The sequence below is a fragment of the Ailuropoda melanoleuca genome, chromosome X (genome assembly GCF_002007445.2).
Source record: "Ailuropoda melanoleuca isolate Jingjing chromosome X, ASM200744v2, whole genome shotgun sequence".
In the NCBI taxonomy this organism is placed as follows: Eukaryota; Metazoa; Chordata; class Mammalia; order Carnivora; family Ursidae; genus Ailuropoda; species Ailuropoda melanoleuca.
The window spans coordinates 111,651,197-111,669,409 of NC_048238.1; the positions used below are offsets into that span (position 1 = coordinate 111,651,197).

General features: G+C 56.6%; 3 protein-coding genes across 4 annotated transcripts in view; all 3 read right to left on the bottom strand.

The window, feature by feature from the left end:
• Positions 1–18,213, bottom strand: part of LOC117797392 (EKC/KEOPS complex subunit LAGE3-like) — a 100,359-nt gene that overhangs the window by 10,557 nt on the left and 71,589 nt on the right. The window lies entirely within an intron of this gene.
• On the bottom strand, positions 612–4,256 carry SLC10A3 (solute carrier family 10 member 3). Its single transcript, XM_011237732.3, has 2 exons — positions 3,697–4,256; positions 612–2,413 (listed from the first exon to the last, which is right to left on the bottom strand). Exons 1-2 carry the CDS (start codon positions 3,721–3,723, stop codon positions 842–844), a joined length of 1,599 nt encoding a protein of 532 aa, XP_011236034.1. The 5' UTR covers positions 3,724–4,256; the 3' UTR covers positions 612–841.
• Positions 8,608–16,460, bottom strand: FAM3A (FAM3 metabolism regulating signaling molecule A). 2 transcript variants are annotated; one of them, XM_019810380.2, is made up of 9 exons: positions 16,104–16,459; positions 14,263–14,376; positions 13,685–13,708; positions 11,493–11,616; positions 11,338–11,396; positions 10,839–10,889; positions 10,445–10,529; positions 10,242–10,368; positions 8,608–9,345 (listed from the first exon to the last, which is right to left on the bottom strand). In XM_019810380.2, exons 1-9 carry the CDS (start codon positions 16,114–16,116, stop codon positions 9,250–9,252), a joined length of 693 nt encoding a protein of 230 aa, XP_019665939.1. In that variant the 5' UTR covers positions 16,117–16,459; the 3' UTR covers positions 8,608–9,249. The 2 variants fall into 2 exon arrangements, with proteins under 2 accessions (XP_019665939.1, XP_034505495.1); XM_034649604.1 differs by lacking the exon at positions 10,839–10,889 and having other exon boundaries at positions 16,104–16,460.

Below are 18,213 nucleotides of genomic sequence, written 5' to 3' on the forward strand. Positions count from 1 at the left end.
TTCCCCCCGCCCCGCGCGGCCCGGCCCACCCCCGTCGGCCCCGGGAGGAGTCACCTTGGAGTCCCGCCTCGGGAACGCAGAGGAACCGCGCGGACTGACAGATTGCCCTACGGCGACGGTACCTGGAAGCCCGCCACGCGAGGGAGGAGCAGCGAGTTGGGCCAGGTTGGCTTCGTGCGGGAGCTGGGGCTCGGGGGGAGGGAGGGCCGGGAGTGCGGTCGCCCCCAGCGGACTGGTGGGACAAGTCATGCAAACCCTTATTCTCACGCTCAGGAGTCCACGTAATGGCCCAGCGCTGTCAAGCTTTTGCCCCACTGCCCGAGGGCCTTCTGCCTCCTCTTCTCTAGGCTGGCTGCAGAAAGTCAACTGAGCTTGAGAGCTGGCTGGGGAGCCCGGCCTCTGCCCTCATCCTCCCACGCTCATTCTAGAACAGTAAGGCCCACCTCTCACAAACAGGGGATGCATGGGGAAGGAGGGTTGAGACAGAAAGTCTGTGCAGAGGTCACCATTGTCACCCAAGCCAGTCCTCCATCCTGGCCCACATCTACCCAGCCACACCCTTCCTACCCACCCCCAGGCCCCTAAGGGCAAAGACTGGAAGGCACCCAGGCTTGCTTCTCTCTTTTATTGAAATATATTTTCTGAGCAGTGCCCACCTACCTAACTCAGCATGGCCTCTTTGGCACTGAAAGCTGGAGAATAAAAAACCAGTAAAAAAAATAAGCCTGGATTTTTTTCTGAGTGCATAGTGCATGAGAGCTGAAGGCCTTTGGTACACAAACTGTGGGGACAGTGGGTGGAGGGTGGGGGCGAAGGGTGGTGAAAGCTTGACCCAGAGGCCTCAGGGGACTGGGCACAGGCTGCTATAGATGAAGTGGCCAATGACCAAGGCCAGCATTTCTGAGGTGCCACTTAGTGCAACAATGAAGGGGGCCTGGGAGGCGTAGTCTGCTTGGAGGCGACGAAGGGACAACTGTAGCATGGCCAAGGCCAGCAGGCTGTTCTGTACCCCTACCTCAATGCTGACTGTCCGCCGCTGGGCCACTGGCAGCTTCAGACATGTGGCCAGGCAGTAGCCCACCAGGAGGCCAACCAGGGGCACTGTGAGGCCCACCAGCACGATGGGCAGCCTGACGCCTGCCAGGATGAAGACCCCCATGCGGTAGGCCAGGAAGAGGCCACCCAGGAGAAGCACAAAGCTGAAGGGCTTGATGACCTGCAGCAGCAACTGGGAGAACTTGGGGAGCTTGGACTTGATCACCACGCCTGCTGCTATGGGGATGGCGATGAACAGCAGGGTCCCCAGGATCTTGGAGATGGGCACGTGAAGTGTTTCATGGATGCTTAGCAGGCGGCTGTAGATGGCTGAGGACAATGGCAGGAAACCGGTGGCAGCCACTGTTGAAATGAAAGTCATGGAGATGGCCAGGGTAACGTCTCCTCCAAGGAGGAGGCTGAAGAGATAGCTCCCCCCGCCGCCGGGCGACGAGCAGGTGATGATGAGGCCTAGAGCCAGGGCCTTGGGCAGCATGAAGACCTTGGCCATCAGGAAAGCATAGAAGGGCATGACCAGGAACTGGCCTAGGAGGCCCAGCAGCATGGGCTGGGGGCTCTGCAGGAGCCCCTTCAGAACCTCAAGTTCTACTTTGCACCCAAATGAACACTTGTTGACAAAGATAAGAGGCAGGAGCAAGTAGAGTATTGGGTTCTCCGAGAAGTGGACCAGGTCGGTGCCCAGGGTGGTGGGGGTGTCTTCAGCAGGTGAGACCTTGATGCAGAAATCTCTCCGTTCCTCAATTAGCATGGGTGGGGCCTCATGGGGGTCCATGAGCTGGATGTGGAGTGGGGCTAGCCCAGGCAGGCCTGAGTGGATGCTGACCACAAAGCCGCCTCCACCGCCCCAGGTTATGGCACTCACATTCTTGATGGTCAACACCTCTGTGTCCAAGGAGGTGACTCTCAGTGTGGGGCCAGGGCCTGTCCTGTTGCCCTGGCCTGGGTACTGGCTCGAGATCACAATGATGCCCTCGCTCTCCTCTGGGAACTCAAACTCCATCACGGAGCCATCCCCAATGCTCAAATATTGGCCCCCTGTCAGTGGCACAGTATGGCCCAGAGCTGTGCTGAGGTTGGCACTGGCTATTCCCCGGGCTCCCAAAGGTAGGCTGACAAGTAGCAAGGAAGCCCTGAGCATGCCTAGGGGGCCTGGGCAACCTCCCCCCCCTCCCAGTCCAGGCCACCACCGGGAGCTGCCCCTGCCCCTCCTAAACACCATGGCTCCTCCCAGAGGACCGTGTGCCCACACCCTCTGTGGCTTAGGAGAGCAGCTCCACTGGTGCCGTCGGGTTGTCCGGAGAAGGGCCCATGGGCCGGGCCTGGCCCTATGCTGTGCTCCTTGATGGCAGAGGTCTTCCTGAGGAGAGAAGAGACACAGAAAGGTGGCTGGTAAGGGTGAGCAGCTGTGAGTCCAGGAGCAAAGGGGATCTGAAAGCCCAGCAGAGCCCCTGGCCCTAAACCCAGGAACAAAAAGGCAATGCCTAGCACTGGCCCCTGAGTGCCATTTGGCTGTCCCCTTCCCCAGCATACCTGCCTCAGGTTTCCCATCCCTCACTCAGAGGGGCCACCTACAGATAGGAGTTCCCTTTCAGACTGCTGATACCTCCTGCTTTCCCTGGCCTTTTCCAGCACAGTGAACATGCAGAAATGTCCTGATACCAAGGGATTTGGGAGAGCCACCCCCAACCCTGTCACCACTAGCCTGTTCCCCACGGGCTTCGAGACACAGACACAGAGGGGCCAGAGTGACACCGCACCCAGGAGGAAATCTCTGAAAGGCTGCATGAGGATGGTAAGGAGACAAGCCTGCTGAGAGCTGAGTGCTGAAACACTGGCTTCGGTTAGATCTGAGAGGCCAACAGGGTGTTTGAGTGTCACTAGCCAGGCAGAAAGCAGCGGGCAAAGTAGCATGTGCAGTGAGTGGGTAACCAACTGGCCGAAGGCCTCAGGGGCTGACATCTACCACTGACGTGCAGTTGTGAATGGTGCTGCTGGGGCTACCTGGCCTACCCTACCTGCCGACAGTGGTGAGGTGGGGTTCCTGGGGGCAGGGAGCAGGTCCTCTCTCCCTAAGGAAACTGCTAGAAGGGGGTCAGATAGGACCACGTGTTTGCTGGGTGCTTTTCTTCCTCCTGTCAGAGCTCCCACTGCTCTGGCAGTCCCCAGAATTTGAACTCCTAGAAGCACTGTCACACCTGAGAGGCTCTGTTCAGAGTCCAGGGGCTCCTCCCCATGCCCACATGAGGCCCTACAAAAGCCTAGAACTTCCAGTGGGACTGTGAGTGTTTCTGGGTGGGGGGAGGGTGCCTCAGGATAAAAGGTTTGACTGCTTGCACTTCTCAGTCTGGGCAGCCACCATCACCTGCTGGAACTGGGGCAACCAGGGTGGGGACACAGTGGTCATCCTCACTACTGTTGGTTTCCTCACAGTGCCTCACTGCAGTGTTCCAGTCCTGGAAGAGGCCCTTGCCTCTCCAGATCCTATCAGTCTTTGGCCCTGTTCCCCCTCATCTGAAACTGGGGAGCAGGGGAAGTAGGGGGTGAAAGCCAGGTTAAGCAAAAAGCTCATTCATCCCTGGGAAAGTTCCCCCCACCCCTGCATGCCATGGCCTCTGTTGGTTTGGAGTTTGGGTCACTTACCCTGGAGGCCTTGGTCCAGCTTTGCATCCCACCGCTGAAGAGGGAGGCAAGAAAACCAGAGGGAGTATGAGAAGCAAAGCGGAGGGGAGTCACAGGGAAAAGATGACAGCACCCGGGACTGAAGCCACTGGGGTGTGCGTGAACCAGTTTAGAAGGGAGAGGAGGCTGAGGACCATTCACCCTGTCCTCCCAGCGCGGCTGGCAGCTTTGAGTCGCTGCAAGAGGGCTCTGGCCCAGCTCCACACCACTTCTGCTTCAGGGGCTGGAAGAGTTTGAGCACATGCACCCCAAGGCGGGGGAGGGAACCCTGGGCCGACCGCTTTTCCCCACCGGCCCTGTGTTCCGTGTTGAGGCAGTTGGCATTGCCGACCCGGGGCTCCTCTCTACTTGGGAGTGCGGAAGTTGCCGGGTTGGGCACAGAGCTCGAGCGCGAACCGCGGAGGGAGAGGCGCGCCGCCGCCGCCGCCGGGCTCGCGCTGCAGTTCTGCAGTCGGCAGGCGGGCGAGCCACCCGGGCGGTCCAAGGATCGCGCAAGGGGCCCTCGCGCCCCTCCCAGGCCCTCCGGCCGCGCCCGTCCCCAGCCGGGCCCGGCCGCCCCCCGCCCCGCCGGCTCCGCCCACCCCCCCCTGCGGCGGCCGGCTCGCCTCTCCGACCGGGGCCGGTTCCGAGCGGATATGACGTATCTGGGAGCGACGAGTCGGCGCGGGCGCACACGGACCTGGATGCCTTCCGGGTCGTGGTTGTCACACGCTGGATCCCCCTCGAGCCGCGGGTCCGAGTCTTCTGTAGTTGCCGACGGCGCGACAGGCTCTGGGTAGGGGCCGTAGTCATGCCCAGTCTGCGGCCCCTGGGGGCAGTGGAACACAGGCTTAGCCGTTAGCACGGCTCGGTCGCCGGGGGGGGGGGGNGCTGCTGGGTGGTGGGAGCCCAGGGTCAGGCTCCGCCTAGTTCCACCTTCCTTCGTTCAAGCAATGACCGAGTGTCTGCTTCCAAACTGCGGGACATCAGTGGGCTTGTCCGCCTTTCAAAACTATTTGGCGCCACTAGCAGGATCTGAAGGCTTCACGGAAAGGGAGTGCAAACAGATGGCATAAGTTGGGCAAAGAGGTGGTGAGAGTGTAGAAAGGACATGGGGAGACAATACGCAAGTGCTAAGTCTAAGCGGATTTGCATGTTCTGAAAGGCTACTGGGCAACTGGAATCAGTCCACCAGCAGGACAGTGGCTTCCCACTGCTCTGCAAAAACTTGTCACGGCCGTAATGGAGGCTAATGGTCCTGAGTTACAGGTACTCGTCCACAGGAGGTGCTGAAGACACATGATTGAGAATGTAAACAAATCAGCATCTGTATTTTAATTTTTCAGGCACATAACAACTTTAATAATAAAACTCTATTAAACTTAAATACATTCTACTTATTTCAAAATTGTACTTGTGTTTCATAAAGTTCGGATGGGTAGTGCATGTGTTATGTAAACAGATAAACACATGGTGGGGGTGTATGCTCAAGAGGGTTTGATGTATGTCAGCGATCAAAAACATTGAGGCCCTAACTCTAGGCTGTTCTTTAACCTCGTGTGTGTGTACTCCGTGTCTCAGAACATCCCACATACTGTCCCTCTCACATGAGGTTGAGGGGGGTCCTGACGGAAGCAGCTGGCACAGGTGAGAGGCCTGCATTTGGCACAACGCTGCAATGAAGAGTGCAGTTTGCAAAAGGACAGTGGGAGCTGGGGCTGTCTGCGGATGGGGTATTACCCGCCAGATGGAGAAGGGGAATGGGTCAGCCAGAAGAGCTGGGGAATGAAAACCTAAAAGACTTGTCCTCCCTGGAGGAAACCTGTGTTTTAATGATCCAACTAAATGGGAATCGGTGCCAGGGCTCAAGGGGAGTAAATGTAGTTAGAAGGCTGCTCCCCATTACTGTCAATCACTTCAGCCCTCCCTGAAAAGCCAGAATGGGCTGGTGGGGTATCTGGCATGAGGGAATTCGGAGGTGTCTACAGGAAAGAAGGACGGCTAAATTAAAGGCAAGAGAATGTTCGTAGTTGGTTTAGAGGATTAATAATTTACCACAGGAGAGGAGGAAGGGCTCTACAAACCAGTCAAGGATATCTAGTTCCAAAAGAGAAGTCATCTGGACTGACAGAACATATAGAACAAACGATAGTGACTGCAGGGAGACCTGCTGGGAGACCTGGCACCGTACTATGTAATAGGGGCACAATGGTGACCCCGAGAGGTATGCTTACCTCCTGGTCTCCGGGCAGCCGTCTTCAGGAATACTATGTGACAAATAAGCATGCACAGAAGACATGTTCTCTACAAGCACAAGTATGGCATGCATTTGGTATTTACAGGGAAGTGGTGACAACTCATTTTTGCCTGCCCAGCATCAGGTAACAGCACCTCAATTTTCTCTGTGGGAGCTGTCCATCCTCCACCCTTGCTACACAAGGTCTGGATGCGGATCACTCCAACACTGGCCTCTGGGTGGGCACACGCCTGGGTATAGCCAATCGGAGCCAGACAGACTAATACAAGGATAAGCCCATAATCCGATCGGGACCAACAAGAACTAGTTCCCAGGGACTTGTACTAGAACCACTGGAAAGGTGGGGGCTCTTTTTTGGCTGCGATTGCTAAACTGGGACCTCTACTATTGCTCCCTGTACGCGGGGGAGACAGCATGTTTGAAAATGAAGCAAATACAGAGAAAAGTAGAGCCAAGAGATGGAGGGAGCTCATGTCCTGATAACGTAATTGGGGCTAGAATCACCTGTGGGCATTGGGGTCCAATATGGGGACACTAAGTGCCCCCTCCCGTCATTACTTATTTTTGCTTACGTCAGATTGAGTGGGCATTCTGGCATTTATAACCAAAGGCAACCTAATTCCTAAAGGGTAGGCGGGAGAGGGGGAGAGGGGCACCACTCTGGTGCCCTGGTGGAGGAGGACTGAAGGATGAAGCTTTACCTCCACTTTGGAAATTCGGGCAGCCTGTGCTCCATACCATCATCGGCTTCCTAGCCTGGGTGGGCCAAGTGGAGGATAAAGCTGGCTTGCTGTTTCCATCTGTGTGATTCTGGTGACTCCCAGTGAGGACATAGCCCCTTGATGAGTTAGGGACCATCACTAGGGCTCACTCCTACGTTCCCATCATGTAACCCAGTCCAGGGCAGGCCCTTGGTGGATGTTTGGGGAAGGTCAGGCCATTGCAGCAGTTGTATGAGAGGCACAGTGGGGCCTACGTGCCTCCCAGCCTTGCAGTGTGGACTTTCACTGAGGTGGTTTCATTTGGGATGAGCTACCAACCTTGCGGAGCCCCACTTACCTGACTTCTAGCCTCCCGGTTCCAGTGAAACTCTCCTGAACTCACCAGGGACTTTTATCTCTCCTGTAAATGGGAATAATGACAGTCCTTTTTTGCTAGAGTGGTCATGAGGCCCATGTGGGTAATACGTGTATAACTGGAATGCCAATGGAGGAACTAAGGTGTGATGGGCTGTGGGGGGGGGTGCAGATGGAACACTGGCCACATGGCAATCACTGTGGCAGCCCAGTAGGTATATAGGCTTCATGATTCTCTCTCCTTCAGGGGACGTTCAAAATTTTCTATAATAAGGGATTTAAAAGTAAATACTTGTATGCTACTACAGTCGTAGATCCATGTCATTATCCATTTGTCAAACCCACAGACTGTATAACACCAAGAGGGAACCTAATGTCAACTCGGGTTTGGGTGATGATGTGTCAGTGTAGGTTGGGGATGTGGGAACTCTCTGTACTTTCTGCTCAACTTTGCTGTGAACCTAAAACTGTTCTTAAAAAGACCGTCTATAGGGGCGCCTGGGTGGCACAGCGGTTGGGCGTCTGCCTTCGGCTCAGGGCGTGATCCCAGCGTTGTGGGATCGAGCCCCACATCAGGCTCCTCTGCTGGGAGCCTGCCTCTTCCTCTCCCACTCCCCCTGCTTGTGTTCCCTCTCTCACTGGCTGTCTGTCTCTGTCGAATAAATAAATAAAATCTTTAAAAAAAATAAATAAAAAGACCGTCTATAAATCATAAATGCACATAAAGCACTTAGCTCAGGGTCAGGCTGGGAGTGGACTTGGATGACCAGCATCTGGGCCTTCCTTGTGTCTCCACTTCGCTGACCTCTGAGGTCCTGGGATCACAACGGCAGCCTCTCCCTCTGGGTGGTTCCCGGGCCTCTCATTCCTCTTTTGCCTGCTCCTTAAATACTTTCCTTTCTTGAAACTCTGTTCACATTCTGGCAGCACTGAACTTCTAGAAGGTGAAGGCTTGGGAAGCCTGTCTCCAGAGCAGGACTTGTGAAGTCCTTTGCCCCTGCCTTGGCCCCCTCGAGGTTGCCTGGTTGGCTCCTGGATTCACCAAATCTAGGAAGTTCAAACTGCCTTTTCTCCTTTTTCTGACCTTAGACTGCTTCTTTGCCCCCGGATGTGCCATTCCAGCAATACTCCTTATAGTTTCTTGCTGGTTCTCACTCAATGAAGGGAAACAGAACTGTAATCTTCAAGAAATGGCAAACAGCTCACATGACTTGGGCTTCAAAGCCCTGATCTCAAAGGCATCCAAAGTCAAGTGCTGCAGGTGTCTGGGAGGCTGTGGGGAGTGGGGAGGCACCCGGGCTGGTTTTAATCCTCATCCCTGTCTCTACTGGCCTTTGAAGTATCTGAGGGAGTTGGTGGGTTTCCTGCATCCCCAGAGGGCAGAATCATCTCTCCTGGGCAAGGCTATGGGAATGCCAGTTGGGGAGCTGCCTGTCAGTGGCAGGAGCCCTGGAAACAAAAGCTGTCTACAAAGGCTGTGGGAACAGGTCCGCTAAGCCTCCAGGACATGTCCCTCCCCGCAAGGACAATGCCACCCGACTCCCCACTGAATGCACTTGATTCCATTAGGGGCCACTAATTTATTAAGAAGTCATTTAGAAGGTGGGTCCCCTGACAAACTTCAGAAGCCGCCATCTGCTGCACTAAGGATGGTCATCAGGTGCCCCTTTAGCGCCCCTGCCAGCCTGGCTCCAAGGAGGCCCCTTCCTGCAGACAGCAAGGCAGGAGGCAGCCAGGTTCCTGAAGCGGCCACCAGGTGTGGCTCGGCAGAAGGAATCACACTGGAAACAGGAATAGCCCAAAGAGCAGCGAGTGGCTCTGGGATGGAGAGATTCTAGAAGATGCCCCCATCTGCTGCAGGGCTGCTGTCACATTTGTGCAGCGAGGGGGCAGGCACACCCTGGGCCCTTGTAGCTGCAGGTGCTTAGGGATCAGGTTGGGGCTACCCAGGGGAGGCACCTTTAGAAAAAGGAGATGGGTACCTGACTTCCCCTGTCAAAGTGAGCCGGGCTGGCCCCTACAGCCCCCACCACCAGTTACACTTGGTCCCCGGTCACTGCCTTGGAGCCCCGATGTGTTGGGGCAAGAGAGCGTTCCCAGCTGGGCGCGGGGTCAGGCCTCAGCCCTGCACTGGCGCCGCCACTGCCTTCTCCCGGCGAGGCACACGCAGTCTCCCTCAGCCTGGTCCTTGCGCTTGGCCGGCTAGCTGGCCGTGGTCCTCCTCGGGATGCAGCCTTCCATCTCCAGCGCCTCAGGCCAGCCTTCATACTTATTGGTGTGCTTACTGTTCTTCACGTGCTGTGGGGTTTGGGGAGCAGGAAGTCATGGCCTCAGCCCTCAGGCATAGGGACACACAGAGCTTTCAGTCTCTCTGTGGTGGTGTCAACTACCCCCGTGCGCTCAGGGCACTCACCACCCCCTCCCTGTCTGCCCCAGTGTCCTGATGTTCTCATCTACAAAATGGCAATAGCGGCACAGGCCTGCTTCCCTCACAGGTGGAGTGTGGGGGAGCCAACTTCTTGGCACTTATGTAGGCGTGGCACACCCTGGGGAGGTAAGGAGGGAACATGATGTATGTTCCCGCCCTCACCTGGCCCGCAGGGAGCTGCTGGAAGATTCAGGAAGAACAAAGCAAGAGGGGGCACTTCTCGGGGTGCTGAGTTGCTCTTTTGTGGCAGCCAGAGCCTTCCAGAGACCACTGGAACGGCCTATTTGCCTTGTCCTGCTGTGTGTGTGTGTGGGGGGGGCAGGGCTGGGGAGCACTGTGGCTTTCACCAGGCCAGGAGCCTCGCAAAGATGAGGACGGTGTCTGGGGCTTCCCAGCCCCTCACATGACGCTTGACGTGTGTGGCTCTGGAGGAGCAGCCGAGCAGAGGGCAGCAGGCATTGGCGGGAGAAGGAAGTGCAGTGTGAATCGGGGCGCTGGGTTGCAGGAGGCTGGGACAGGGCTGAGCATCTTGAAGTGTTAATCCTGAGTCTTAATTGTGAGTCCTGCCATTCTGAAAGCTTTGCCATTTAAAGACCTTGGATGGGCCAAAGTTCCTGCCCCTCCCTGTGCAGACGGCAAGGGGTCTGGAGCTACGCCGGGTAAGGGTGTTGGTGCTAGAGCGGAATTCAGGGAAGCCTGAGGCGTGCACTGAAGGTGCGCTGGTGAGATGGAGGCAGAAGGGGTGGGCCAGGCTCCCCACCCATACCTGCTCAAAGGGGCTCTTGTTCTGCACGCCTTTGGCCCCTACAAACACCCAGCTGTCCCGAAAGGCCAGATCCTTCACGTTCTTGCTGCCCAGATCGCTGAAAAGCTTCCTAGTTTCTTCATTCATCCTGCCACACAGAAGGAAGACGTATAAGCCGTCGCCGTGGGAGGCTGAGGTGGAGGCCGGCCGCAGCAATCACTTACTTGGTGGCTGGGTCATCGTAGGATGCGACGAATACCAGGGTGCCTTCATGCAGCGGCCGAATAAACTTCAGCAGGTCGTTCACATCTGCGGTGACAGGTCCCATGAAACATGGAGCATCAGGCACCATGCAGTGCCCGTTCCCCACTGATCCCTGTACTCCAAACAAGGAAACTAAAGTAGGGATCAGGCCAGGAACACATCCACCAAGGGCTGCCAAGTAAGTGAAGGGACAGACTGGTATAAGAAGCCAGGGCCATCCCTATGACCATACACCTGTCCCTCTCCCTGCCTTTTCCAAACCCAAGGAAGTGCTCCAGCCACAGTGAATGGACAGACGGCGGCACTTCAGGGGAAAGATGCCCAGTCATTCTGCTGCACACGGCGACCACTTACCTCCTGCCCACATGTCGAAGGCCCGGGCCTCGATGAGCTCGCCACTGACCCCTGGGTTGAGAGGGAGGGAGGGGGTCCTGCTGGGCGAGCCACCAGGGCAACTCCACCCTACCACCAACAGCCCCCCTAGACAAGGCTAAGGACGCGGCACCGGCCACTGGGTGCAGACCTTCTGGAAGCTCTTCAATTATTCCCCCATATTCATGCCCACTGTGTCCTCTTGTTCAGACAGCTACAGCCCATCCAACTTCCTGGAAACTTCTTTACTGCTATTGTGCTTTTGTTTATTGGGTCACTTCTTCTGTGGAAACTTCAGCTTGCACAGACCCCTTCCCACGCCTCCCTGGGAATTCCCAGAGGCGAGAGCAGGGGGAGGAGAAGGCCAAGGCAAATATCCAGGCATCTCCTCATAGGGAAGGTACAGGGAAGGAGGATGGTAGGTCATGACATGGCTCTGCTTCTCCGATCTCAACTCTGACCCCACATCACAGGAACTCACCATTCACCAGGGCGATGTTCAGTCCACGGCCCACGTTGTCCTTGACACTGCTCATGAGCCTAGCAGGGTGGGGGGCAGAGCCCTCAAATGGCACATTTGCTCCGCTCTCCTTCCAGTCTCCCATGCCCCCCCACCATCCACCCCAAGGAGCTCACATCTTATCTTCAAGGCAGATCTTTGGTCCGATGACATTGGCAGCTCCACTGACCATGCGGAAGGCCAGGTGCTCCTCAGGACACGGCTGGGGCAGGCCACATTTGTACTTCCTGACTCGTGGCTCTGGGCAGGGATAGCAGGAGTGACCCACGGGCCTAGCCCTGGGGTCACCTGAGATCTGAGATGGGAAGGTCAGGACCAGCCCACAGGAAGGAATGAGTGGCCACAGAACAGGGGACCAACGGGGATGGAGAGGACATGGCTCAGGCCAAGGCCAGGGACACTTCCACAGACACTCTGCGTCTTGCTGGGGCTGGCCTCAGGGCCAGGTGACAGGGACCTCGGGGAGGCTTTTCTACCACTGGTGGGAGGAGAGAAAAGAGGTAGGAGGGCTGTCCCTGGCTGAAGCCCTGCTGGGAACAGAGCACAGGTGGGGAAGGAGGGAGAAGATGGGAGGGTGACTGCAGGAAAGTGGTGATGAGGAGAGCACCTGATTCCCTTGGGCAGAGGTGGGAGGACAGGAGGGGGGTGGCCTCCATTACAGGTTTTTAACTGTGACCCACAAAAGATGTGTTGAAGTCCTAACTCCTGGCACCCTATTTGACAACAGGCTCACTGAAGATATGATTCGTTAAAATGAGCTCATCCTGAAGCAGGGTGGCCCTAAATCCAATGACAAGTGTCCTTATAAGAGACAGAAGAGAAGACACAGATACAGAGGAGAAGACCGTGTGCAGACAGAGGCAGAGACAGGAGTGACATGGCCACAAGTCAAGGAACACCTGGGGCCCCCGGAAGCCAGAAGAGGCAGGAAGGACCCTCCTCTGGAGCCTGCAGGGGGCTGTAGCCCTCCAACAGCTAGGTTTCAGACTTCCGGCTCCCCAGACATTCCTGAGGGAAGAAATGTCTGTCACTTAATCCATCCAGTTTGTGGTATTTTATTCCAGCTGCCCGGGGAAACTGATACAGACTTTGATAGCCGGAGGTGGGGGGTGGGGTGCTGCTGTTACAAGTCCCCCACAAAGTAGAAATGGCTTTGGAACTGGGTAACGAAGGGAGGCTGTAGAATTCCGAGATGCAGCTAGACATGGCCTAGATCGACTCATGAAAGTGTTGGGAGAAATATGGATGTTAAAGGCCCGTGAAAGCCCAGAAGGCAGGGAGCGGAGAGCACATCGTGACTGGAGTGGTGCCGGCAATGGGCGTGTTAGAGACGCTTCTGGGGTCAATTCGGATGGAAATGGGGAACATGTTACCAGACACCGGGGGAAAGGTGGTCCTCGTCATAAAGTGGCAAAGAACTTGGGCAAATTTGGTTCTAATGTTTTGTGGAGAACAGAACTTGTAAACACTGAACTGGGATATTTAGCTAAGGACATTTCCAAACACAGTGTTTGAGGAGGGCACAGCCTGGTTTCTCCTTGTTGTTCACAGTAAGATGTGAGGAGAGAAAGATAAATTGAAAACGGAATTGTCAAGCACCAAGGAACCAGAATGTGAAAATTTGGAAAACAGTCTAATCATATTGCAAAATACGAGAAAGCAAGCTATGGATACTAAAGAGCTGAGGCGCGTGACTTGTCAGCAGAAGCCAGGAACTGAGGTGGGGTTATCCAGGAGACATCTGCGCGGCTCTCCTGTCTCCTACCTTAGTGTCTCATGAATTCCACAAGACACCAAGGTTTTTGAGAATTTTATACCAGCAGAAACACTGCCATCCTGGGCTGAAAGGGACAGAAAAGGAAGTAAGGATGGCTCTGAGAGCAGAGCAGTGGCTGCAGAGGGCAGAGACGGCAAAGGCCCACACGGTAGGACTGCCCCCACCAGAGGGTGTCTCCCCTGGCTCTGGTGGGGACAGAGGACAGAGCATTGGGCCACAGAGGATTCTTCTCAGGCCTTGAATCCTGATGGCATTTGCCCTGCTGGGTTTCAGACTGGCTGGGACTGGTGACCCCTTTATTCCTTCCAGTTTCTCCCTTTTGAAATGGGAACATCTATCCTATGTTTACCTCACCAGTGTATTCTGGAAACAGGTAACTGGTTCTCTAGGTTCATGCAAGCAGCTCCAGTGGGCTGTGATGGCTAGTTTGGGGAGGGATGGATGGAGAACAGAGACCCGGGAGGACTTGAGGCAGGTGGTGCTATGAGGGCTGGGTACGGGGGAGGAGCGGGGAGGTGACAGGAGCCTTACCTGCAGTCACAGAGGTCTCTGGGCCTGTGGGTACAGAGAGTTGTTTGTGTTAGGGTGGAGGCCTCCAGGGGCCAGCAGCAGGGCGTTCTGGCCCTATACCATGAACTCAAGGTGGAGCGTTGGTCAGGCTCAGGGGTCAGGGCTGAGCCAGATGCAAACCCCCTGCTCTGGGAAAAGGGTAAACTGCAATTGTAAACAGTCCTTGGGTGAAGCGCTGCTAATAATAAGGTATAGAGCGCCCTCCCCATTCCAGAGGCCACGGTTTGGGCCTGCAGGGAGCAGCTGGGGTGTCGTCCCCAAAGTTCAGCACAATCCCCCTGCCCCTCACTGACTCTGCTGACTCCAACAGGGCACACAGTTCTAATTAGTAGGGATTGGAGTTCCCAGCTGAAGCAACTGGGTGGTATGGGGAACACTGCGCTGGGTGCCAGGAGACAGACCGAGGGCAGCTAGAGGTGGCCTGCCAGGAAGAGACAGAAAACCCACCGCCCCCACCCCACCCTAAGCCTCTGCCCACAGGCCCAGAGTGCCCACCAGAGTGCCCTCCACAGCAGAGCAAGGAAGAATCCCATACTCACTGGTGAAGAGTTGCTGGATGCGAGGAAAGCCACTGCCAGGCCCACCCAGGAGGATGCTGACCACGATCCAGGTAAGGCCCACGGTGACAACCAGGGCCACAATGCGGAGGGGGCCTAGAGGCAGGACAGACAGGGGCAAGGCCACCTTGGTTGTCAGTGAGCTCCTGAATGACCCTGGGGCCTCTCAGGACTGAATCTCCCTGCCACTTGGGAAGAAGTGAGCAGAGGACAGGAAGGTGGGGACCTGCTGCCATCCACCAGGCCTGAGAGGGGGACTTGAGCTCCTGGTAGGTAGAAGGAGGACACTGAATCCAGGGCTCCCAGCTCAGTTCTCGGTGGCAGGTGTGGAGGAGCCTTGCAGACCTTACTGGTCAAGAGCCTCCAAGCCTTCCCCAGGAGCCTCCTAGCTTTCTGCCTCTGAGGCTACCAACATATTTATATCCCATCCGCCCTGTCCTATTTTTCTCCTGTCATGATGGAGGAGGGGGGTCCCTACTCCTTTTTTCTTCAATTTTTAAAGAAGATTTTACTTATTTATTAGAGAGAGAGCGTGCGCACGTGCAGGCGTGTGTGTGTGCGTGCACAAGATGGGGGAGGGTCAGAGGAAGAAGCTGACTCCTGGCTGAGCAGGGAGCCTGGCGCAGGACTCGATCCCCGGACGCCAGGATGACCAGAGCCAAAGGCAGTCGCTTAAACAACTGAGCCACCCAGGCGCTCCCCTATTCCTTTTGAAGGCCAGTTCCTGCAGCTGCTGTGAGCTGGACCCCAAGCTCTCCTCCCAATAATTGTCATCCTCTCTCACTCTTTCTCCTCAATCTGCAACACCTCCCGTTGTAAGAAAGCACAGGAGAGGCCCTTCTTCAAATCACATCCTCATCCGGCCACTGACCTCTCTTCCCTCCCTTCGTCTTCCCCAGTCTCACCACCCACTCTCTCCCAGCCTACTCCAGTGTGGCCTTGTCTCCATCACCCCACTGAAACAGATTGTGGCCAAGACCACCTATGACCTTCTTGGGGTCAACTCCCTGGGTCACCCATCGGCCCCAATCTTCCTGACCTCTCAGTTGGCTGCCCGGGTCCTCCTGCGGGAAACATTTCTCCCGTGGCTTCTGAGACAGCACATCCTAACCCTAGCTGGATGCTCGTCATCCTCCCTACTTAGATTGTCCTCCTCTACTCTCCCCTGAAACGCTGGACGTGCCCATCTTCTGTCCCAGGCCGCGTCAACTCCTGGTCTCGGATTAATCCACAGAGCAGTTGAGTATTTTTTACTCCAGCCATCGCTGATCTTGAGGCCACACCCTCCCAGCCAGTTCCTCACCAGCCAGCTCTACTGGGATACATTACAAGGCTGCAACCGTTAGCAGGTTTGAACTCCAACTCTTGAGTTCTGCTCGCCACTGCCCACCCTCATCTGTTCCTCCCCCAGCCAAGCCATCCATCGAAGTGGTCCGGCCGAGGGCAGGTTTGGCACCCCATCGCCGCTCTGGTCAGTTTCTACTCTAAGACCACGCCTCTCCGCTACTGCACACCGCCCCCCTCTCCACCTAGCCGCCATGCTCCCTGGAGCCTCTCCCACAACTCGTTTTTTTCAGACAGCGGCCAGTTATCCGAGTTGGGAGAAATCGACTACCCTGATCCTCATTTCACAGCCCTTGGAAGTCCTGGGAGGTGAAAGGATTTGCTCAAGGTCACAGAATGAGTGTTTGTGCAGTGCCTTCCGTTTGCAAAACCACACTCAGTGGTGCACCCGGGCCCCTCCAGACACAGACCTCCGGACACCTGGCCTCCAGTCCCGTCCCCTTTCCAACTGTCTCCCGTTCACTGTGGAAACCACCCACCTGCCAACCTCATGTCCACTTCTCCCGCTGGGTTGGGGCCGCCGGCAGGTGCACTGTTTGGGGACCGTGCCCTCTGGGGGCAATGAAGCAGAAGGGCAGGCTTGGGTGGGACCCAACGAGGATCCTGGGTTTAGCCCCCGCCGCTAGGAGGATGCGATCGGTGCACCGGCTTCTGCGTCCAACCAGCTGGTCAGGCCCCTCGGGCTCGCGGAGTGAAGATCTGTCAGGACAGGAGGGTCCTCAGGAACCCGTGGGTCACGGTCGTGCCCACGGGAGCTTCTGGGGCCGGGAAGTAAAGGTGGTTCTCCCAGACGCGGGCCTCCTCCGTGGGAGGCCCTGGGGGCCCGCCCCCCCCCCCCCCGTCAAGGCACGGGCTAGGCTGGTGGAGACTTGCCTGGCCGTGGGGGAGATGCCAGCTGGGTTGGGCAGCCTGGTCAGGCCAGCCGCCCGGCTCCGCCCCCCGAGCCGAGGCGAGGAAGGTGCGCACCTCTGCCGGACTGGCCCGGCAATGGCGGCCCGGGGCGGGGCCACGGCCCGCAGGCAGCACCCCCGCCGTCCGCTCGGGCCCTGCCGCCGGGCGGTCAAAGGAGAGGAGGCTGAGTCCCCGCCCACAGGTCCGCCTCCACCATTCGTTCTGGCCGCCGGGGGGGAGGGGCCCGCAGCGGCCCCGCCTCCGAACGCGCTGAGGCTGGATGGCTCCGCTTTCGCAGGGGAGGAGCCGTGTGGCCTCGGCCCCGATCCCACAGCAGCTTCGCTGCGGAAGTCTTCCCTCAGGCTCCTCCAAGCTCGTGGCTTGCAGTCGGATTTCTGAAGGCTGGAAGAAGCGGATGGATCTGGGGGCGTACTTAGAAGTTGTTTTATTTATTTATTTTTTAAATTTTATTTATTTATTCGACAGAGATAGAGACAGCCAGCGAGAGAGGGAACACAAGCAGGGGGAGTGGGAGAGGAAGAAGCAGGCTCCTAGTGGAGGAACCTGATGTGGGGTTCGATCCCATAACGCTGGGATCACGCCCTGAGCCGAAGGCAGACGCTTAACCGCTGTGCCACCCACGCGCCCCAGAAGTTGTTTTAAAATTGAGATGTGTGTCTTTTAGGAAGCTGGAGGCACAGAAGAGTACACAGGGGAAAACAGGAGAATGCGGCGAGCCCATCGCAAAAGCGATGCCTTTCCTCACACTCCGTTTTCTAGACGGAAGCGCGTCCACATGGTCTCTCGTATCTCTGACGACGGAGAACTCCTGCCTGCTCCCCTCCTCCTCCCCTCCTGCAGGCAGGCAGCCGTGGTGCCGCCCAACGCCCCCTCACCACCTACCACACCGGGAGGGCTGCACCCGCTGTCGGGGGGGCTCGCCTTTCTCCCTGGAGGGCAGCACCCCAGCGGCACGGGAGCCCAGGAGACATCTGTGTCCTCTGACCCAAGCATCCCACTTACGGGAACCTTCCTAAGGAAAGAATCCAAAATAGAGTAAGCTTGTAGCGTCAGGCAGTGAGAGCTCTGGCTAGAATCCAGTAACTTCTCCGTTGGTATAACATATAAGATCAAGGTAATCAGTTTATGCCCCTGATTGCTGCAGTCGGGGGTTGGTATATTTTTCCCCCCTTTTTCATGGAACTTGGGATCAGACATAATGTTGACCATCCGTCAAACTCTTACAGATCTGTGCGTACCGGACGGTGGGTACCACTGGTCTTTCCTGCAATGCTTGTAGTCGTGGTGCCCGGTAGGGGGAGCTCCTGGTCACGCGCTCTCGGACTGCCAGCCAGGCATGGGGCATCTGCCAGACTGGTAGTTGAGAGACAACAGTGTTTACATCTTGCCCAGAGCAGGCATTTCGGAAAGGTTGGTTTAATGAGCTCCCTTGAGGGTCCAGAGTCACATCCACCATCCCCAAAGGAACCACATAAGTGATGGGATCCAGTTCCAGGTCTTCTGGGCCCTCTGGGGCAGCCTTGCACAACTCCTTTATTTTCTCTGGGACTGTTTTTCAGTCAGGACGTAGAGAGGATTACACCCTCATGTCCTAGGCCTTCATGTCTCCTCCTGTCCCAGTGCGGGCAAGGGCATGAGGTGGCACAAAATGTCTCCTCTGGGCGCTCTTACCTGTGC